The sequence below is a fragment of the Erythrolamprus reginae genome, chromosome 2, assembly GCF_031021105.1.
Source record: "Erythrolamprus reginae isolate rEryReg1 chromosome 2, rEryReg1.hap1, whole genome shotgun sequence".
NCBI classification, from domain to species: domain Eukaryota; kingdom Metazoa; phylum Chordata; class Lepidosauria; order Squamata; family Dipsadidae; genus Erythrolamprus; species Erythrolamprus reginae.
The window spans coordinates 179,912,688-179,936,268 of NC_091951.1; the positions used below are offsets into that span (position 1 = coordinate 179,912,688).

The following is a 23,581-nucleotide window of genomic DNA, read 5'->3' on the forward strand; positions in this document are numbered from 1 at the left end:
TCACCCTCCCCAGGCTTCTGGAGGGCTAAAACCTAAAATGCATTCCCAGAGCCTCTGCATGAGCCAAAAATCAGCTGGCCAGTGCACACATGCACACTGGAGCTGAACCTAAGCAACGGCTCGCATGCCGGCAGATATGGCTCCGCGTGCCACCTGTGGCACCCTTGCCATAGGTTCTCCATCACTGGCCTAGACACTTAGTCAATAAGGTCTATCAGTCTTTTCCAACTTTCCTCCCTCCAAATGTAAAAAGTGAGTTGGAGTGTGAATTACATTTTTAATTTTGTTTGCAAATGTGGGAAAGAAGTGCAGGCAGAGGTACAACAAACAATTGGGACAGAAATTTCTATCCCTAAGTGATGCAGTTGCTATGTGAGTTCCACCCAATTTTACAAACTTTTTTGCTGCGGTCATTAAATAACTAATATAGTTGGTAAGTGAATCACACAGTTGGTAAGCAAATCTACCCCCCTCCCCCTCCAGTTGATTTTGATTGTTGGAAGCCTCTTGGGAAAGTTACGAATGGCAGAATGTTGCAGCTGTTATAAATACATGCTAATTAATAGGACCTAAAACGTGATATGATCTCCACACAACTAGATTAAGAAAAACACCCAATTAAACAATTGAGCCAAAAATATTATACTTTTTCATTTATTCATTGAGGAAAATGATCCAAAGCAACATGTTTGTGTATGGCAAAAATATGTGAATCTCTAGGACCTTGATGGCGAACCAATGGCACACGTACCACAGGTGGCACACGGAGCCATATCTGCCGGCACGCAAGCCACGGCTCCTGCCTTTTCTGGAGTCCATATTCTGAATTATTCCCTAAGGGATGTGCAAACCTTATACAAGTAGTCCTTGACTTATGACCACAGCTGGAACCAGAATTTCTGTTGCTAAGCAAGATGGTTGTTGTTTTCTGCCTGTACTTTTTTGTCACAGTTGTTCAGTGAATCAGTGCAATTGTTAAGTGAATCATGGCATTAGATGAATGTGGTCCCACCCCAGCCAATGGCGATTAAAGGATCCCTGGACATTGCAACCCTAAATACATGCCTGTGGCTAAGCACCTGAATTTTGATCATGTGGCTATAAGGATGCTGTGACAGTTTTAAGTGGGAGCACTAGTATGTTAATTTTTTCAGCGATGTCACTGAATGGTGGCTAGACAACTGACTGTTAAGTTGAGGCTTACAGTAATATCCTAATTTTATTTTCACAATGATTGAGGGGGTTTCTATTCAGGAAGTATGAGTGGCCCCAAATAATTTGGTGAGGTTAGATCAGTGATGGCAAACCATTTTTTGGTTTATGGGCCAAAAGGGTGTATGTGCATGTGCTAGCATGTGTGCATATTCCCACACCCATTCTCTCCCCCCCCATGCATGCACACCTCCCGTGCTTCCCCTTGTGCATGTGCACGATTCCCCCTACACATGTGCACAGGTCTCCCTCAAACCTGGGACGCTGGAACAACAGCCAAAACTGAAATTCAGAAAAATGGACTTCCAGTTTGCCCGTTGTGCTGTTTTTCACACTCCAGAGCAGGGGACCTCAATCATGGCAACTTTAAGACTTGTGGACTTCAACTCCCAGAATTCTCCAGCCAGCAGAATTCTGGGAATTGAAGTCCACAAGTCTTAAAGTTGCCAAGTTTGAAGACCTGTGCTCCAGAGCCTTCAGGGAAGCTTCCTGAAGCCCCGGAATGCAAAAAACAGCAGAATGGCAAATCGGAAGTCCATTTTTTAAAGGTTTTTTAGCATTTCAGGGCTTCGGGGAAGCTTCCCTGAAACCTCCGGAGAGCGAAACGGCCTTCCCCTAGGCTGAAAATCCATGCGCGCTGGAGCTGACATAGGGCAACACCTTGCACGCCCTCCAATATGTCTCCGTGCCTTGGTCTCCCAGTTCAACCTCTTAATATTATCTCATCTTCCAAATGTTCCTGTATTTCTAACAGGTCCCTCTGCAGCATATCTGCACGTCTGCCATATTCCAACATTTGTGCATAGTAGCCTTGGTTATCATTGCCTCCCAAGATTGTTGGAAAGTAGGTTAGATCCCCTATAGCAGGCTGGGTAAGTGGACCAGTTATGTAAACCGGGTTATGCTGTTGTCTTGAGAGAGCAGTGTGAACAAAGCAGGAGCTAAGATGTGGGAAACAGTGAATTGCCTTGTCAAAAGTGGGTGGAGAAAACAAGTAATCCCTTTCTCTCCCCCCCCCTTCCCTCACAACCTTTTTTAAGGAGTCGGGGTTTTGCTAGATGCAGTCAGACCTCTTGTCCTGAGTGGTTGTCTCTCTTTGGCTGCCCCTCTCTCATAGCCTCCCGAAGTTTGGAAGGATTACGCGCCCCGAACCTTATCTGAAGAGTTTCTGTGCATGAAAGTCACAGGAGGGAGATTTGGCTGGTAAATTACAGTTGTGTGGTGGTTTATCTGGAGTTGATGGGGAAATGTCTAGTGCTTATGATTTTTAGCCCTCCGTAAATGATTTGCTGTCTTGCAGTCTTGTTCAGATTGTGGGTTGCCCTCAATTTCAGTCTTGATTGGGATCAAGGCTGAGCGGTTTGACCTAGAGTGTAAATACGGATAAGATGCTTAATTATCCTATTATTTGTGCAAGTCCAGGTATAGAAAGCTAGTTGGCTGATTTCCTTTTATTTTACTCGTTAAAGAATCTAAGACCAGAGATTGGAGGAGCCGTGCTTTCTTGCAGCCAGTGGTGTCTATTTTAGTATTTTTATTATTTGCTTGTTAGATTTATATCCCGTTTTTTTCTCAAGTCCCATCCCCCCCACTAACAGCAGCTTTGAGAGAAAGGCTATATTGAAAGTATGATGGTCCTAAAACCTCCAGTGTCTGTTATTTTGATTTGTAATTGCAATAATAAACACCTGAAACAGGATTTCCTTAGTCCTAGGCATGATTTTATTAAACTGATGGTAGTCTGAGCTGGTCGTCCTCATATTTTGTTGTACTTACTAACCAACCTTTATCTTTGGAAGTGGAGGGAGAAATTTTGCTTATTTGTTTCTTTCTCTATTAGGAGAAAGTAAATACTTTTCTATCCACAGATTGGAGGGACAATTTTTTGGGTGGGTGGGGGAAATACAGGTAAATATATTGACTGAGTTCTAAAGTCTTTCTTACCTATAGTAGGAGACACTGAATCATAGACCAACTATATGTGTTTATGTCCATGTTAGCAAATCTTTCATTTCTGGTTTGATGTGTTAATATATACGTAAACTCAGTGGCTCCCTTCTGAGATTTTCACTTGCAAGGGGGAGGCTTAAAGAATTAGTCTGTTGTATCTGGCACATAATTAATTTTCAGGGCCATAAATGGGCAGAAATTATGAGCTACATGTATAGAGTGCAAAAGAAAGAATTTCATCATGTTTATCAAATAGCCAGTTGCCCATTGAATGAATGAGTAAGTGTTTTAAGTTTTTCATCTAATTTGCTTTTCTTTAATATGACGGTAAAACTTCAGAGCTATGGTAGTGCTTTGGGGTTGGATTACAAAATATACTGCTCAAAAAAATAAAGGGAACACTCAAATAACACATCCTAGATCTGAATACTTTGTTCTATACAACGTTGAATGTGCACAACAGCATGTCAAATTGATTGTCAATCAGTGTTGCTTCCTAAATGGACAGTTTGAGTTCACTGAAGTTTGATTTACTTGGAGTTATATTGTGTTGTTTAAGAGTTTCCTTTATTTTTTTTGAGCAGTGTATAATTCTGAGCGTTTAGGGGCACCAAAGATCATAACACTTTGCAGCCTTTTAAGGTAGCTGCATTTGTTCCTAGATCATGCTATATGGGCCCAGGGGGAACATGGGGTGGCTGCTTTCAAAAATTGCAGAGAGGCATTTACCTTCCTTTTTTACACACTTCAAAGGGCATTATTGAAATCGAAGCCAAAATATTGAAGTGGAGCTACTTTATCACTTCATTGTGTGTATTATACTCTTGAATGGGAAAGTTTGTTGTTAATAACATCCTTTGTTGGTATGTGTGTGTGTGTGTGATAAGTTGTTGGATCAATGGGTCCTGATTTTCCCCTGTGTGTAGGTTCAGTTGATTTAAGTTTCTAGGTCTTATTTCCAGAAAACTCACACTTGTTTTCAGCTGGATTATACAATTCTACATGTACAGTAGTTAGTATTTTTAAAGCTTAATTTTGCTGGGAGTTGATTTTGAAGTCAATTGCTAGAGTCAAAACTAAGCATACAGATGTGCTTGGATAAATTCAGATAAGAATGTCAATGTAGACATATAGAATAATATGATACGTCTCACGTTGCTTTTTGCCTCTATAACAATTTGGAAACTGGATTATACGTAGAGACATAAAAGAAGCTGGTTTATTTTATGATATTCTGGTTTAGGTGGTACTGTGTTTTAATTGCAAATTAGGATTTCTATTTGTTCCTTCATGATCTCATATATGTTCCATGTACCTCGGACTTCTTTTATGAACATGTTTTATTTGCACATACTGGTATATGTAGGTGGTAGTAACTTTAATCATGTCTGCAGTTCTATCCAAGATATTTTAAAGCAAACCCTACCCCCAAAATGATGCTATAGGTCACTGCACACCAAGACAACTAGACACATGAACAGTTTCCCCCCCGAACACCATCACTCTGCTAAACAAATAATTCCTTCACCACTGTCAAACTATTCACTAAGGCTGCATTACTATTACTATTAGTCTTCTCATCGTTCCTATCACCCATCTCCTCCCACTTATGACTGTATGACTGTAACTTGCTGCTTGCATCCTTACAATTTATATTAATATAGTTTCCTGATTGCTTATTTGTACCCTATGACAATCATTAAGTGTTGTACCTCATGATTCTTGACAAATGTATCTTTTCTTTTATGTACACTGAGAGCATATGCACTTAAGACAAATTCCTTGTGTGTCCAATCACACAGCCAATAAAGAATTCTATTCTATTCTATTCCTGTGTGAAATCTTAGGAATACGTTGACTTTAGTTAAAAACTCTAACATTACAAGTGCTTTGGATTTTTGCAGGCTCCCGTGGTAGATATTAAGCAAGTACAGTATTCACTGTTTCATCAAGTGATTCCCTTGCTTTATGAATATTCAACTGCACAGCTAAACTCTCTCTGTTCTCTGCAGGCTCTGTTCTTTCTCTTAGTCTGAGATTTATGGACTTGTACATGATGAATTGTGAACTCCTAGCAACTTGCAGTGCCCTTGGCTTCTTAGAAGGGGACACCTACCACAAAGAACCAGACTGTATAGGTAAGAGATCAAGACTGGGAGGATGTGTAAGGGCTATTTATGTCTCAGTTAGTGACTGTTAGATGGGGTCAATTAAATCATGAAGTAGGAAACATTTAAGTTCTTTAAAGGGGCTTTCTAACTTTTTGTGTCGATTTTGAAAAAAAACTGGAAGAGATCTTCCCGTCATCCTTATTTGGAGGGTTCCAGGACACAACACAAGGGTTCATTTCCCCAGTCCTACAACTTTGTCATTGAAGCAATATGTTACCTTCCAGATATTGTAACTCTAACTCTCATCAGTCCTAGCCTGCTAGGATGGGAGTCATAGTTCCAACAGCACAGCCACTTATCTGTTCCTTCTTTAGTACACGGTATAACTAATATGTATCCTGGGATAGCCATTCTGTGAAGTCTAGCCTTGCACCCGTTTGAATGTTTGTCTCCTGCTTGTCTTGAATTCCTCCAGAGAGTGTGAAAGATCTAATCCGCTATCTGCGCCATGAAGATGAGACCCGGGATATTCGGCAGCAGCTGGGAGCTGCTCAGATTCTGCAAAATGACCTGATCCCTATTATCATCCAGTACCCCCAAGATAAACAGCTGTTTGATGCTGTCATCAGGTAGGAATGGCAGGAGGGAAGAAGATGGGAGGAAAGGTTATTAGTTATAGTTTTAAGTATGAAGCATATCAGTAGCAGATAGTAATGGACTCAGCTTTCCATCCTTCCGAGGTGGGTAAAATGAGGACCCGGATTGTGGGGGCAATAGGCTGGCTTTATTAAAAAGTGCTATTGCTAACAGGTTGTAAGCCACCCTGAATCTAAGGAGAAGAGCGGCATAAAAATTGAATAAGTAAGTAAGTAAGTAAGTAAGTAAGTAAGTAAGTAAGTAAGTAAGTAAGTAAAATAAATAAATAAATAAATAAATAAATAAATGGAGGAGTGTGCATTACAGAAATGAGGGAACAATTCATGTCCTGGTCTTGTCCTCCCCCATAAGACCTAACTCGCTCATCATAGAGCCAGGGTGATGCAGCGGTTAGAGTGCAGCCCTGCAGGCTACTTCAGCTAACTGCTAGCTGTACTTCAGCAGTTCAAATCTCACCAGCGGCTCAAGGTTGACTCAGCCCTCCATCCTCCCAAGATGGGTAAAATGAGGACTCAGATTGTTGGGGGCAATATCGTTATTTTGTAAACCACTTAGAGAGGGCTGTAAAAGCACTATGAAGCGTCTAAATATAAGTCTAAATCCTATTGCTATTACTATCAGTGACAAGAGATTATGATCATTTTAGTCTGAAACTATTGACGGCTCCAGATATAAATGAGATTGATAGTTGGCTATGCTCTGGCAGTTTTGTTTAATATCTATACACAGTCAATTTGAATAATGTATTTATGAAATATATGGTATGACTGAGAATTTTAGCTAAATCTTAATATAGTTCCAAATAATCTGTGGTATCCCCGGCCCCCTGCTGAGGATTCTGGGAATTGAAGTCTATACACCTTTTTTTAATAATAAGGGTTTTTTAGTTGTTTTTATTAATTGGATTGTTCATGTTGTTTTACTACTGTTGTTAGCCGCCCCGAGTCTGCGGAGAGGGGCGGCATACAAATCCAATAAATAATAATAATAATAATAATAATAATAATAATAATAATAATAATAAGTTAGGCATTTTGGAAAACATGTCCCAAATAAAATCACTTCTTATTATTTTAACCTTCAGAGAATCAACAAAGCTAAACAGATCCATTTTTCAGCAGAATATGGTGGCATCTCATCTCTCTTTTTAAAATTAAAACTAATTATTCATTAGTTTAATATAAATCCAGGTCGGGAATCAGGATATGGCATAACTATAGAAGGAGACCAGTTTAATTGTGCTGGGAGGAAGAACTAGTATCCTTTACAGAACCAAATTTTAAGTGTGTACCATACCAGCTGCCATACATTAAGTGTGTACCATACCAGCTGCCATACATTAAGTGTGTACCATACCAGCTGCCTTATCTGGAGGCGAAGGCAATCCAGATCGGACGTTAGAATGAAAAAATAAGTAGTCTAGCCTGTTTAGAAAATTAAACTCTTTACTGAAAGAATCTCCAGGTTTTTTTTAAATTCCATGTTTGTCACACATGGTGATCCCAGTCTGGATTAAGCCATTATCCACTTATATTTAAAACTGAACCAAATCCTGAACTGGAAGAGGTAGGTGGCAATTAGGAATTCACTACTGAAAAATACTTACAAAAAATGAAATATCGAGGAAGCCATCCCAATGAATTAGCTACAAAATATATCAGTGTAAAAGTGTGCTCACTGCTTACATTTGTTGGGAAATTAGTATAGCTTTAAAATATTTGAATAATTTTAATACTGAAGCAGTTTATTGACAACAAAATTAAATTGGCTTTATGTTACAACCATTGGCAAAGTTTCTGTGTCTTTGTTTCCCTAGGTTAATGGTGAATTTAACTCAACCAGCTATCCTCTGCTTTGGAAAAATTCCCCAGGACATTAACCTCCGCCATCACTTCCTGCAGATTGTCTCTTACCTGCAGGGTTATAAAGAAGTGAGTGGGAGATCTTCTCCAGCCCCTTTTCTGTTGTTTGCGGGATTACAGGATTGTGAAGAAATAAGACCCTGTTTTTCAGTGCTCTTTGGAATTACACTTGAGAAGCTTTTTACAATATGTTTGGCTGTGAATCTTTGAAGGGAAGAAGAATTGTAGCCTCTGAGATTGCAGCTAATTCAAGTTGTTGAAGTTAAATAATAATAATAATAATAATAATAATAATAATAATAATAATAATAATAATAATAATAATAATGTTAAAGGCAAATAAAAGAAAGAAGCAGATTGTAGTTTCCATACTAGGTTTTTATAGCTTGCTTTGAGGGTGAGGGTGTGGGGGTTTCTCTGCCTTCATGGGAATCTAATGCAATACATTCCTTTTTTCTTTCTCCATTCTTTTTTTAGGCATTTGCCAACGATAAAGTCTTTGGACTGTTAAGCGAGAAGCTGTATGAACTGTTGCAGCTGGTGAGTTTCATTCCGACCCATTTCCCGGGTCAAATGAGAGGTGGCTTGAGGACAAGAAAGGATTGTGAAAGAATACGAAGATTTTGTCGATCAAGATTTGGGGAGCAGTGAAGACAAGAGCTGCCTCCTTGAGTTAACCTCTTTCATGTGCTCCCCATGTGTATGTTTCCTATGATCTCTTCTTTCTCATTTTAGGACTGGGAGCAGCGCCAGGAAGAAGATAACCTGTTGATTGAGCGCATCTTGCTCCTGGTGCGCAATGTGTTGCACGTGCCGGCTGATCCCGACGAAGAGAAGGTATTGGAGTGAAAGCCTGGCATTCGGCTGGCAAATGCCAGCCTTGAATGATGCCTGGAATGAAAATACAAGCATATATCTGCAGATAAGAGGAACCTGGGCTTCCCAAATCCCTCTCTCATTTATTTATTTATTTATTTATTTATTTGATTTTTATGCCGCCCTTCTCCTTAGACTCAGGGCGGCTTACAACATGTTAGCAATAGCACTTTTTTAACAGAGCTAGGCTATTGCCCCCACAATCCGGGTCCTCATTTTACCCACCTCAGAAGGATGGAAGGCTGAGTCAACCTTGAGCCGGTGATGAGATTTGAACCGCTGACCTTCAGATCTACAAGTCAGCTCCAGTTGCCTGCAGTACAGCACTGCTGCGCCACCCCGGCTCTTTGAGTCTTACTAGCTGGTGCTGGCAATTGCCAGGACTGCCATCGTTCTCTTGGGCTTCACATTTGCTAGCTTCCAATCTGCCATGAATTATTGAGTGGGGGGGGGGGAGCCGGTTGGGAGGGGGAAAGGTTTAACTACTCATAGTACCTTCTAGAGACACCATATCACCAAACCCTGGGAATGGAATGGCTTACTAAAGCAGCCCTCTGTTGAAGGGACAGTTCCCAAAACAATTGGGATCTAATAAATAATAATAATAATAATAATAATAATAATAATAATAATAATTAGGAGACAGCAGAATTGAGGAGAAGCAGCTAGAGAAATTAGTGAAATACGAAGATCTAAAAATTGAGCTGCAACGACTCTGGCATAAGCCCGTGAAAGTGGTCCCAGTGGTACTTGGCACACTGGGCGCAGTACCAAAGGATCTCAGTGGACATTTGAAAACCATCGGAATTGACAAAATCTCCATCTGTCAATTGCAAAAGGCCGCTTTACTGGGATCGGCAAACATAATTCGCCGCTACATCATGCAGTCCTAGGTGCCTGGGAAGCGCCCGACTGGTGATGAAATATGAAATCCAGCATAGTGATCTTTTTTGCTGTGTTGTACTGACATAATAATAATAATAATAATTATAATAATAATAATAATAATTATAATAATAATTTGTTCAAATGTCATTGGACTGTACGGAACAGCAAGGGCGTAAGTCGGGGCGGGACTGACTGTGATGTTGACAACATTCATATAATCGGGAGTTTCCTATTCAGTGTTTCAATTGTGTAGCCTCAACAACTTCCTGCACTATTGCTGAATAACTCTCCGGGTTTCTTTTAAGGGGTTGGGAATGTCTTAAGCTTAGTAAACTGCAGTGTCCTGGGGTCGCGTGCTCACCTTTTGCAACCTTCTGACAAGCAAGGTCAATGGGGAAGCCAGATTCACTTAACAACCATGTCGTGCTAAATGTGCGTTCACTTACTGTAGCAACTGTGGCAAGGAAAGTCGCAAAAAGGGGGCAAAACAAGTGTTTCACTTCGCAACCTAAATTCAGGGCTCCGTTGTGGTCGTAATTCGAGGACTGCCTGTACTCTAATGGTTAATCCCATCTGATCTCTCCCATAGAACATTGACGATGATGCCAACATCCATGACCGAGTGCTCTGGGCTATGCATATCAGCGGGATGGATGATCTGCTCAAATTCTTGGCCAGCTCCCCGAGTGAACAGCAGTGGAGTCTGCACGTGCTGGAGATAATATCCCTTATGTTCCGTGACCAGGTAAGCAAGCAAGTCTTTTCGGACCAGAAATGAAGGCTGGAATACGGTGGGAAATATCTGCAAGTGGTGGGGGAGTGGGGGGAGAAAAGCAGAAGTTACAGCGTTTCTAGGATGGAATGCCAAACCAGATCTCCAGGAATTTTGAATTTTTTAATAGCTTCGGAAGGGGATACGGTGGTTCAATGGCTAAGACGTTGAGTCTTAGACTAGCGGTCTCCAACCTTTGTAGCTTCGCAGTCCATCTTGGGGGGAAGAGGAGGAGGAGGACTTGGCTGCGTGAGCAACAGGCTGGCATGCACATGTGCGTGTAGCCCAATGTGTGCGAGGGGTGGGGTGGGCCGGTGTACAGACGCATGCAGCTCAACTTCCGCAAGCTGAGCTGCGCAGGCATATGCATGTGCGCCAGCCTGCCACTTGTGCAGGTTGAGTTGTGTGTGGACACATGCATGCTTGCCCACTGCTTGTGCAGGTTGAGCTGTGCCACACAAGGGAGGTTGTGATCCCGCTATATAGAGCGCTGGTGAGACCACATTTGGAATACTGTGTTCAGTTCTGGAGACCTCACCTACAAAAAGATATTGACAAAATTGAACGGGTCCAAAGACAGGCTACAAGAATGGTGGAAGGTCTTAAGCATAAAACGTATCAGGAAAGACTTAATGAACTCAATCTGTATAGACTGGAGGACAGAAGGAAAAGGGGGGACATGATTGAAACATTTAAATATGTTAAAGGGTTAAATAAGGTTCAGGAGGGAAGTGTTTTTAATAGGAAAGTGAACATAAGAACAAGGGGACACAATCTGAAGTTAGTTGGGGGAAAGATCAAAAGCAACATGAGAAAATATTATTTTACTGAAAGAGTAGTAGATCCTTGGAACAAATTTCCAGCAGATGTGGTTGGTAAATCCACAGTAACTGAATTTAAACATGCCTGGGATAAACATATATCCATCCTAAGATAAAATACAAAAATAGTATAAGGGCAGACTAGATGGACCATGAGGTCTTTTTCTGCCGTCAGTCTTCTATGTTTCTATGTGCGCATTGGCCTGCCACTTGTGGGGCTCCGGTTCTAAATCAACTGTGGCTTGATAGTGGGCCGTGGCCCAGGGGTTAGGGACCCCTGCCGTTAAATATCTACAGCTCTGCAATTTGAATGCTGTAAAATGGAGTGACTTGTCCCAGCTCCTGCCAGCCTAGCAATTTGAAAGCATGCAAATGCAAGTAGACGAATAGGTTCCACATATAAGCATCTAGGAAGGTAACAGCGTTCTATGCTGCACCGCATGATCTGTGCTGTGGTGATGTCATACTGGCCACATGACCACAGAAATGTTTTCGGAGAACACTGGCTCTTTGGCTTAAGAAATGGAGGTTAAATATTACCGTATTTTTCAGACTATTAGATACACCAGAATATAAGACGCACCCTAGCTTTTGGAGAGGAAAAGAAAGGGGGGAAAATTCTGCCTACTAGCCTCCATCTGGTTAGCGTCCTTAGCAAACAGCCTAGAACAGGTATATTAGCCTGAAATAGTATGAACAGCTGACTGGCAGGTAGATCCACCTCCCGGAATACCCCCAACCAGCTGTTCCCAGAGGTGAACTTTAGCAACAGGTTCATTGGTTGTGAGCTCTGCACTTTGCTTTTCCCGCCTCCAAAAGTTCCATTTGAGAGGGTGGACCGGGTTACATTCAATGTATAAGACACACCCAGGTTTTCACCCTCTTTTTTGGGGGGGGGGGGGCATCTTATACTCTGAAAAATACGGTATCCCTGAAGGTCGGTCATGACTTCCAGGGTAAAACCCACAGAGACACCTTTATTTAATTTTTTTACCTTTCTAGCTTCAGAAAGTAGAAGAAGGCAAAGGAGGATGAGAGATGGTTGGGCTGTCAACTAGATTTAATAGTTCTACTTTTTTATTAGAAAAGATTATTCTTTAGCCCAGGGGTCTCCAACCTTGGCAGTTTTAAGACTTGTGGACCTCAATTCCCAGAATTCCTCAGCCAGCTTTGCTTCTTTTTTCTGAGACTTGAAGTCCGCAAGTCTTAAAGTTGCCCAGGTTGGGAGAGCCCTGCTTTAGCCAATGTTGCATTTCCATTCTCTGGTTCTAGCTGGCCTCTGTCAGAGTCAGAACATCTTGGTTCGTTAACTTAGGATAGTTGTTGCCATTAACATTTTAAAATTAACACTTAATCTAATTTCATTGAATGTTCATTAAGCATTTAATGAACTTTTAAAAGTTTCACCATTGTAGGGAGACCAAAGCTTCGGTATCCAACGCAGCCTCTGTTGGCTTGCTTTCTGCTGGGGTGTATGCAGGGAAGGGAAGGGAATAAACAGAGTTGGCTTTACTGGAAGAAAATTGTTCCCAATAGAATCCAGAGCTGCTGGCAGCCACAGGGCAGACCCGTTCAGCCAAGGAACAGAGCGTAGATGTGGCGGAACTGGAAGTCTTGAGGCAGAAGGAACAGGCCGAGAAGAAGACTCGTGTATTCCAGCGAAGCAGCAGGTGAGGTTGGAGGTCTCCCACCTGGCTTTCCCAGCCAAAGTCACGTAGGGAAGAAAAGGTTCCTCTCTTTTCCATGTTGTGCCATCCTTTAAAAGTCAAGAGTTGAGCCTGCAACCTTTAAGTAAGAAAGCCCATTCCCCTTCCTTGTCAAATCCAGTGGTTCTCAACCTTTCTAATAATACAGTTCCTCCAAAAAACTCCACATTTTTCCTGCAAAGATAATTTTACTACAATCCCAGCCATGATTTCTTATACAATATTCAGTTTCTGAGCAGGCAGGGATGTTTCATATTTATTTGGGGCAACTTTTGTTTATCTCAGTAGTTCTCAACTTTTTCTTCACCATAAACTTTTAGTGGCCACAGAGCCTGGCCACAGATCATCAAGACTTAACTCAGTGCTTCTTAAATAGTGGGGTGCTCCCCCCTGGGGGTCGTAGAGCGATGCCATTGGGGGCACCTGTGACCCCTGGGGAATATGCGTGGTCCCTCTCGATCGATTCCACCGGACTGGGAGTGTTTTCCCAGTTCCACGCTGCTCCAAGCCTGGAAGAGAAGGCGGCCAGGCAGGGCGGGACAGCTGCGTGGGTTCTTGTTGGTGGTGGTGGATGCCACAGTAGCCATGAACAGCATGGCAAAACTTCTGCTGGACGAGGAGGAGCGTCCTGCAGTTGGCTGAAAGCTTCGAACGGCACCCTAAGACCTACTTCCACACCATTTGCTGTGGGTGCCCATAGTTTGCTTGCAGCTTGTAATAAGTAAAATAATAAATATTAACGCTAAAATTCCATCGGGGCTCAGATCGGAAATCGGGCACAAAATGTTTACTTCTTCCTAGGGTGGGGGCCTAGTGGAAAATAATTGAGAAGCACCGACTGAACTCAAGATTTAAATCACAACGTTTCTTCAAGCCTTCACAGGCCCTCGGTTATGACATTGCGGCCCCAAATGGAGCATGGACCAAATCACTGGTTTTTCAAAATGTTTAAAATTTGGGTGATCAAGAAATGGAAGAAGAGGAAAATTTAAAAAGAGTCTAAGCTGTTTTCGGCTTTCCATACTAAGGAAGGTTTAGATACAACACCTTTATGTTGAGAGCAATAGCCTGTAGACCAGAAATTACTAGCTGATTAAGTATATCGTTATCGCCTCGTTAATTCTGCCAGAATACATGAATGAATCTTTCAATACTGCTGATAGAATGGGGTTGGACTGTGCGGGAGAAAAGGAATCTCACAAGAATGAAGCCCAGCACTCTCTCAGCTGGTTCTCATCATGCATGCTTCAGTGGACAATGTTTAATAGACAGAAATGGACAGAGGGAATTGAATATAGTTATTGCCTGCATAACAGCTGCTATCAAAGTAGACAATTCTGAGTGGGTTAGCCAGAAGTAGTCAGGCCTTCTCTAAAGTCAGTTTCTGTCTCCTCTTGTTGAAGCTTGTTCAAAAGGTGGCATTTTGGCAAAAGAATCTGTTCTAATTGAGTCTCAGAAATCTTAAAATATACATAACTGGGCCCTGGATTTAAACTGAATGAATCAACTTGGAACTCCTTGTTGAATGATTTTGGATATTATTTACGTGGGAAAGTCACATTTTTACCTGCTTTTTTTCCCCTTAGACACTCTCGCTTTGGTGGCTGTTACGTTATTCAGGGCTTGAAAGCTATTGGGGACAGAGATGTAGTGATGCACAAGGGGCTACACAACGTAAGTCACTTTCAAGCTAGTGTGTGCAAGTCTGGAGAGGGTGGAATTTGTTTCAGGATGCGGCGTCTGCACATATGTAAAGTTGAGGGTGTTTCTTCAAAGTATGACACTACTTTCTGCACTTACAGGAAATGGAGAAATAAATAAATAAATGCGATGCGATGCTATGCATGGGCACATGGATCATGTGATTTTTAATTTATTCTCAAATTTGTCTGTCTAAAGCTTTCTCACAGTAACTCTCATTGAAAATTTTAATGAAAGACAACTATAGCTATTGGGTTTCCTAGTCCCCTGTGCCATCATTTATGCCTTGAGAAATTCCTGGCCAGGGTTGGAGTTCCTCCACCAGCGTAGGTCCATGAGCAGCTCATTTCTCTTTCATAAGTCGGCTTCCAGTTTTCTTAGCGTATCAGTTTGGATGAGGTCAAGTTTCAGAGTTTCTTTTCACTAGCTCATGCAGATGCCAGATTATAATCTAGGTCAGTCCATAATTGTAAAGAAGTAACTGCATCACCATCAACCATATTTTCCAGGCAAAGCAGGCCATGTCAGTTTAGATTAGACCAGGGTTTCTCAACCACTGAGGCACAGGCCACTAGGAACAAATGAACAAAGGCCCTTCTGCTGACAGTTATGGGATCCAGGCAGCATGCAAAACATACCTTCCCTCCAATTTTTCCATGGAAAATCCTCCCTCCCTGGAACTGGTCCCTGGCACCCAAAAGGTTGGGGCTAGCTGGATTAGATCCTCTACATTAAACTAACTTTTGTAATGTGCATTAGAAAATGACATTTATATACAGTATGTTGCATACTCATTGAAGAGTGGGCCCTCTCCGGGTCCCGTCAACTAAACAATGTCGGTTGGCGGGCCCCAGGGGAAGAGCCTTCTCTGTGGCGGCCCCGACTCTCTGGAACCAACTCCCCCCGGAGATTAGAACTGCCCCTACTCTCCTTGCCTTCCGTAAAGTTCTTAAAACCCACCTTTGTCGTCAGGCATGGGGGAACTGAAACATCTCCCCCGGGCACGTACAATTTATGTATGGTATGTTTGTGTGTGTGCTTGTTAGTATATCGGGGTTCTTTTTTAAACTTTTTAAAATATTTAAATTTATTTGAATCTATTTGGATTTGTACGATTTGTTTATGCCTGTTGTGAGCCGCCCCGAGTTCACGGAGAGGGGCGGCATACAAATCTAAATAATAAATAATAAATAAATAAATAAATAATCCCTTGAAAAACAATATAGTTGCCAAGCTTGTCTAATATTATATCAGTACGTTATTAAGACAATGAAAATTCCCTGCAGAAAAATATAGCTTTCCATCTGGTAGTCCCAAAGGTACTTTTTCAAGAGGCACCTGGACCTTTTCTGGGTTTTTTTTTCTTTAAAGATGTTTCACTTCTCATCCAAGAAGCTTCTTCGGCTCTGACTGGATGGTGAGGAATGGAAGGATTTATACTCCTTGCAGAAAGCTGGTCATTTGCATTCTTTTATAGAATCGTTAAGGCCATCTAGAGGTTTAGCTATGTCCTCAGGTTTACCTGAATGGTGCAAATGGGTGTGGAGACTTCTTGGAACTTTTGAAAGGGTGGTGTTGTAGATAAATGAGTCCTCCAGGATTGGGCGGCCTAGAAGTCGAATTAAACAAACAAACAAATAAATAAATAAATAAGTAAATGGTGTCGTTGCCCTCTGTTGAAAGAGGGCTGTTCAATTTTGACCTAGATGGCCTCTTTGACCCCTCTTTCAAACCAGCGGTCCTCTTTGTCCGAAATGTGACCTTTGCAGTCTTCAAAAGAGTGGTCTGTGTCTTTTAATTGCTGAATCTGGTCCTGATCGGTTTGTTCTTCTCTTGAAAAAATACCTTTGGGACAACCCTGACCCGGTTGACTGAGAATCTCCATAGACATTTCCATCTGGTCCTATTGGAATTAAGATGGAAGGCGCTGAATCTACATCTCCCCCTTCCTTCCATCTTACTCATATCCTGCCCCGTTCCTGGACAGGTGAAGAACTACAGCCATGATCTAAGCAAGGACGTCCGCCGGGTGCCAAAAAGGCAGCAGCTTGCCAGTGATGGTGAAGGACTTCCTCGCCGCTCTGCCCTAAACGTGCGGCGCTTCCTCCAGGAGTTCTGTGTGGAGTTCTTGGAGAACTGCTACAATCGTCTCATGTACCTGGTCAAGGTGAGAAGGAGTTTCAGGCGTGGAGTTGGCCAATTGCAGGGTACTATCAGAGTGAAGAGGGAGACATTTTAACCACCTGCGGTCTTTGTTCATAGGACAGGGCATCAATCAGATGCATTGGGATTAGGGTGGCTTCACTAAGCCAATTTGCACCCAGGTGGGAGATATTAGGAGATGAATTTTAGCTCTTCATTGATTCTTGTTCCTCCCCTGGTGCCAAAGGGGAGAATGAAAATATTATTGCTCCTCATCCACAGAGGAAAGTTCTTGGATGCTGTTAAAATGCAGGTTATTCCCTTTAAAGTTAAAGACCAGCATGTTTGATGGATCCCTTCCATTTTATATTATATTCAACATCTCAGATTCTTTTATGTTCTGTCATCTTTGGAGATCGGTTTGGGGAGTAAAAAAGTGGAATTTCTTGCCCAGTTGTAAATTTCTCTCCTATGAGAAATTCTCTCTCTTAGAAAGGCACTAAGTATTTCCCCCAATTCTGCTATTCCTTTTAACAACTGTTGAGGGAATATGTGATTAAAGTGGCTCAAATTCATTTGTAGCAATAGCTATAATACACATATTGTACAATACGCAACTTATACACAGCTTCACAGTGTTTTACAGCCCTCTCTAAGCAGTTTAATGAGTCAGCACATTGCCCCCAACAATCTGGGTCCTTATTTTATTGACTTCAGAAGGATGGGAGGCTGAGTCAACCTTGAGCTAGGGAGAATCGAACTCCAGACTATGAGCAAAGTTAGCCCCCAATACTGCATTCTAACCACTGTGTCACCAGGGCTCCAGGGCTTTAAGCACTGTTCTTAATGCTTAAATGTCATTTTATGCCTGTTTAATCTCCATTGTTTGTATTTTAGGGTTTTTTTAATTGTCTTGGCCTATCACAGTGATAGCGAATCTTTTCCCCCCCTCTGGTGGCAAAAGCATGCACGCACTATTTATTTATTTATTTATTCATTCATTCATTCATTCATTCATTCATTCATTCATTCATTCATTCATTCATTCATTCAGTTAGTTAGTCCAATGCACAATGAGGGTTTCAGTAGGTATATATACACATAGTAAAATACATGAAGGTTATAGAGGAGATACTCATAGTAAAATATATCTAAGAAATAATAGAAAAGAAGATATAGTAATAGAACATATCAATGAAAGAATAGAAGAAGAGATATAGGAATAGAAGAAAGGAATAGGAGATATAGGAGAGCAATAGGACAGGGGACGGAAGGCACTCTAGTGCACTTGTACTCGGCCCTTACTGACCTCTTAGGAATCTGGATAGGTTAACCGTAGATAATCTAAGGGTAAAGTGTTGGGGGTTTGGGGATGACACTATGGAGTCCGGTAATGAGTTCCACGCTTCGACAACTCGGTTACTGAAGTCATGTGCACATGGATGTGCCCGCACCCGTAATTCAATTCCCCCCTGCACCCTACCCCCTGTGCATGCACGTGTGACACCCCCCACACTCTCCCACGCATATTCACACGACCACCCCCTGTTCCTCGACTTCCAGTGGGCCCAGTAGGCCCGTTTTTCTCCCTCCCCAGGCTCCAGAGGCTTCCCTGAAGCTGGAAGGGGTGAAAACGGCCTCCCTTGCCCCCCTGGAGGCCCTCCAGAGGCCGAAAACACCTTTGCAGAGCCTCCCCACAAGCTGAAAATCAGCTGGCCGGTGCACACATGCACACTGGAGCTGAATTGGAACAGCTCGCATTCCGACACATATGGCTCCACATGCCACCTGTGGCACACGTGCCATAGGTTCACCATCACAGACCTATCAGATCTGCCGGTATTCTAGAACTGAAAATAGCAATAGCATTTAGACTTCATAGTGCTTTTACAGCCCTCTCTTAAGTGGAATGTATCCAAGCCAAAAGAACAGAGGCTACGTATGAGATGATAGGTGGCCTTGGACATTCTCTTTCTTTCCTTCCCCAGGATCACTTGCTCAGGGAAAAGGCCCAGCAGCACGATGAGACATACTACTTATGGGCTCTGGCCTTTTTCATGGCCTTCAACCGGGCCTCTTCTTTCCAGCCTCAGCTGGTTTCTGAGACGGTTGGTGTTCGGACCTTCCATTTCATTGAAAGGAGTCTGACCAACTACTATGAAATGAGCATCGTTGATAAGAAGGATATCACCTCTTGGTCTAAAAGGTGAGAGGACATTCTCACTAAGGAGTATTACATAGAACCTTTGATCTTTTCTTTTTTATTGGGCAGTTTTAAATCATGCCGTTTATCTCGCCTTCCTATGCAAAGTCAGAGGGGGAATTCCTGCTTCTCAACTTCTTTTACCTTTCTCTCTCAGGATGCACCTGGCGCTCAAGGCTTACCAAGAGCTGCTGATGACTATGCATGAAATGGACCGTTCCCAGGAAGAAGCTGTGCGCAACAGCAGCCACATCCTTAAGAGTGAAGTTTTTTTTCATTCTATATCAAGTTATTTCCTAGGATAACTTTCTAGGTTTTCTGCTAGAAATACAGTAGTACCTCTAGATACGAGCTGCTCCACATGCGAGTATTTCAAGATACGAGCCAGGAGGGGAGAGACATTTCTGTTCAAGTCCTGAGCTCAAATTCGGGATACGAGCCGAGCGTCCACTAGGTGGCGCAAGAATCCTTGCTTTTGGTTATCTCGGAGGGGAAAAACAAAGTCTAAAGCTATTTGTTCCAGATACGAGTTTGCTCGACATACAAGCTCCCTTCTGGAACGAATTATGCTCGTATCTAGGGGTACTACTGTACAAAACAACTGTAATCTGTACCAATTCCCAGAGAAAGGCTTAGAGGTACATTTGCTCGGAGGGATTGGCTCATGGATAAATCTTTGGTCTGGCTTGTGCAGAACTCTTTAACACTGGTATGGGAAACTTAGTTGAAGCATTTTAAATAGTTTCCTAGCCATTCGCTGAAGATAATTATAAATTGAAGTCTTCTGAACACATACTCTCAGAGGTGGGCTGCTAAGGTGGAAGGGTGACGTGTGCTCGCCCCCGTGGCTCTGAGCGCCAGTGGAATCCAGTGCAATTCTGCTACTACAGTTGTGCGGGTAGCGGAATTGCGCATGGAGACTCAGGTGCGCCCGTGTTTTGGTGCGGGTTTTTGCTTCCGTGGTTGTCCGATTCTGCTATTTGCACAGCTGCAGTAGCAGAATTGTGCTGGACTCCGCTAGCACTCAGAGCCATGGGGGCGAGCACACGTCATCGTTCCACCTTAGCAGCCCACCTCTGCATACTCTGTTCTCTGTCATTGAACTTTGTACCCCTAGGAGGCTCCATGTTTTTCTTATCAGATTTAATAATTTGCTCAGCACAAAGATTTATATTTATTGAGTAAGTAGAGAATAAAGAGAAAAGTAACAGTGGCCTTTCAGCTCCCAAAATTAAACTACATTGGTGGTAGGGGAGAGAAATTTTACCCACTTTATTATTACTGCCCCTTTCCATTATTTAGGGAATGTTGATTTTGTTTGGATGAAACTAATGACAAGCACTTCCTTCCTCTAGATAACATTTTCTATGTGATGGAATATCGAGAGCTGTTTCTCACTCTTTTCCGTAAATTTGATGAGAAAAAGCAGCCCAGGTCATTTCTGAGAGATCTGGTGGAGACAACTCATCTTTACTTGAAGATGCTGGAGAAATTTTGCAAAGGAAGAAAAAACCTAGTGGTGCAGGTATTTTGGGGGCATGGGGATTGAGTTCCTTTCCTTTGAATTTCCAATTATTTCTTTAGGAATCCTTTTGGTCAATGTATATAAAATCTTTATTCTTTTCAATGTTAGCTGATTTTTTTTTTTCTTCAAGAAGCTAACTGCTTCCTTTCTTATTATGCTCAGGGTGAGAGGGAGACAAATGGGCAATAAACTTGTATGGGGATGTGATGGGAAGTAGGGAGGAGGAGAACGACAGCTTGACGAAGATCAGGAAAGCACCAATCCAGTTTGTGCCAGTCCTCAAGGCCACACACTCTGAGAATGGAATGTGGATGGCCCCAAACATCTGAGCAATTCTCAAAACACCTATGCACTCCTGATTGGATGAAGACAAACTGGTCAAGGGTGGGGGCTGGGATGAAGGGGAAAAAAATCTGTAAGCTTTTGCGCAAGAATCTTAGTTCTAGCCTTACTATACCTCCTCCAGCCATCTTTAGTAAAATAACCTATCCCTTCACCTAAATAGAGTCAAGGGTCTTTTCTTTCTTAAGGGATCTACCTGGGGCAGGTTGATATGTGATAGAACAGCTTAGCCAATGCCATAGAGCAGCGGTCCCCAAACTATGGCCCATGGGCCGCAGGTGGCCCACTGAGGCCATTTATCCGGCCCGCTGGTGAGTGACAAGATCACAGGGAAAAGAGAGAGACAAGGAAAGAAAAGGGAAAGAGAGGGAGGGAAGGAGAAGTGGAGAGGAATGAATGAGGGAAAGAAGGAAGGAGAAATGGAGGGAGAAAGAAAGAAAGAAAGAAAGGAAGAATGAAATAAATGGACAGAGGAAGGAAGGAGTGTTTTGGGGAGGTGTATTTTTTCTCTCTCTCTCAACATACATTCAAACAACACAGTGTACCATCTAATTTTCCATGAATAAAATGTGGTATTTTGTTAGTAACTAATATCAATCATCAAAAAACTTGCAAAAGGTTTTTTTTCTAATTTTGTCATCCAGTTACATTCATTTTCTTTTAATTAAATTTCCTCCTTAATGTTCCTTCAAAAGTGCAACACCAATTATATTTCTAACTTATTAACCATTATGCCAAAGTGCTTCCTTCTTTCTTTATACATTTTTCATAAGCCAATAAAACCTTGTATAGCCCATCAGATGTCAACAAAAGAAAATTAAAAACAAAACATAAACATATATGAATTTCAGACCTTCTCCCCCCCTCTAAATAGTACCTTCCCATTTTGTTTTTTACTTTAAAACAAGGTATGTGCAGTGTGCATAGGAATTTGTTCATAGGTTTTTTTTATAGTCCGGCCCTCCAACAGTCCGAGGGACAGTGAACTGGCCCCCTGTGTAAAACGTTTGGGGACCCTTGCCATAGAGAAAGCTGAGTTTGAATCTAGCTGTTATCTAGATTAATGCTGGAGGATCTTTGGCCCTTTAGGTGCTACTGAAGTAAAGTTCTCAGTGACCCCAATCAACACAGCAAATAGGTCTTATATCATATTACAGTATATAAGATGCACCTTAGTTTTGGGGGAGGAAAATTGGGGGGGGGGATCTACCTACCAGGTATTTATCTGGCTAGTGTCCTTAGTCTGGTCAGCTTCAACACATTATTTTATCCCCTGGTTAGGGTTGAAAAAAACCTTTTTCAGAGGGAGTAGGAATAAAAACAAGTCTGCAAAGATTTAGGGCTAGAAAAAAAAGCTTCAGAAGGAGTAGCAATGAAAAAGCCTGCAAGCTGGGAAGCGGGAAGATCATTAGCAACTCATTAGGGTTCGGGGGGAAAAGCTTCAAAAAAGCTACATTCAGAGTATAAGTCATACCCAAAGTTTCAGCCTCTTATAGGGAGGGAAAGGTGCATTTTATACTCAGAAAAATACAGTATCTCACATTATTCTGTTTTCTCAAAGTTCAGAAATTGACTTGTTTTGCTGCAGAACAAGAAGTGCAGGAGGAAAAAGAAGTCCAAGACTCATTCTGGTGGGTCTGGTGTGCAACCCCAAACTCCTGAAGAGCTGGAGGAGGTGTGGCCAAAGCTGGTGGAGCAAATTGACAAGTGCATCAAGGTAAGATTGATTAGATGGTTGGCTCTTCGGAGTGCAGATCTCAGGGCCTCTGGGTTCCATCTTGCTCACACTCAGCAGAAGTCCTCCTCCTTTTTGGCATGTTGACTTGTAAAACAAGATAGTATTCAAGTTGTAGAAGGATCTAGCTTCAGGTGATTGGCAAGTGCTAGGTTTTCAGAGAAGGGTCTTGGAGCTGCCAGTCCTGGAACCTGCTACCTTCTGCATACAAAGCATAAATACTCTGTGGCTGAGCTATGGCCCTTTCCCTAAAAGTCAGACAAACATTTTTGTATGAACTCTTTGTAAGTGAGGTATAGAAAAAAGACCCATTGTGACATCTTTTTGGGTGGGGGAAAACATCTTCAGTTGCACACAACCCTTGCAAACAAAAGAAGAGCTCTCCTGGATATCTTTATAGTTTTGTGGGGTTTGGGGTTTTTTGCCTGTTGTGCAAATTGTGTTACACTGTTTCCAGGTCAACCTTTGTAGAAGGAATAAATATGAATGCTAGATCAATAGCTCTTTCTTCCTTCTCTCTTTTCTCTAAAACGATGGGAGGGTGGGTGAAGCTATTGTTCCATTTGTTTACATAATTCTGCTTTCAATGCCAGTTCCCCCACCACCACCACCAAAAAAATCTTTGTATCCTCAGAGCCGGTGGTGAAATCGATTTTTTAAAAAAATACCTGTTCTGTGGGAATAGCGTGGCTTGGTGGGTGTGATTTGGTGCACGTGGCAGGGGAAGGATACTGCAATATACCCATTCCCTCCCCACTCTGGGACCAGCCAGAGGTGGCATTTTCCCGTTCTCCTAGCTACTCAAAATTTTTGCTACCAGTTCTCCAGAACTTGCTGGATTTCACCCCTGCTCTGAGCCCAGTTTGACATTTTGACACAACAAGGTGACCTTTTGTTAGTACTGGTACTCACCTGTTTTGGGGGTGCAATGTATTAAACTACCAATGGTAGTTTATAACTGTAAAGTTGTAATATGTCTTTAAGAGCTTTGACTAGTTTGGCCATAAGAGGGCGCCAGCACCTTTCCCTGTGGGGGGAGTTTACTTTGAGATATTCTTAGCTTTGTGCGGCTTGTTAT

General features: G+C 42.2%; 1 protein-coding gene across 1 annotated transcript in view; it reads left to right on the top strand.

The window, feature by feature from the left end:
- Positions 1-23,581, top strand: part of TIMELESS (timeless circadian regulator) — a 77,563-nt gene that overhangs the window by 17,464 nt on the left and 36,518 nt on the right. Inside the window, exons 2-14 of the mRNA XM_070740558.1 lie at positions 5,175-5,300; positions 5,749-5,902; positions 7,747-7,861; positions 8,270-8,332; positions 8,528-8,629; positions 10,146-10,301; positions 12,686-12,819; positions 14,442-14,529; positions 16,544-16,723; positions 18,687-18,904; positions 19,059-19,162; positions 20,257-20,426; positions 22,357-22,485. Coding sequence (XP_070596659.1) covers positions 5,204-5,300; positions 5,749-5,902; positions 7,747-7,861; positions 8,270-8,332; positions 8,528-8,629; positions 10,146-10,301; positions 12,686-12,819; positions 14,442-14,529; positions 16,544-16,723; positions 18,687-18,904; positions 19,059-19,162; positions 20,257-20,426; positions 22,357-22,485 — 1,710 coding nt within the window. The 5' untranslated portion in view covers positions 5,175-5,203. The remainder of the gene's footprint in view (positions 1-5,174; positions 5,301-5,748; positions 5,903-7,746; positions 7,862-8,269; positions 8,333-8,527; positions 8,630-10,145; positions 10,302-12,685; positions 12,820-14,441; positions 14,530-16,543; positions 16,724-18,686; positions 18,905-19,058; positions 19,163-20,256; positions 20,427-22,356; positions 22,486-23,581) is intronic.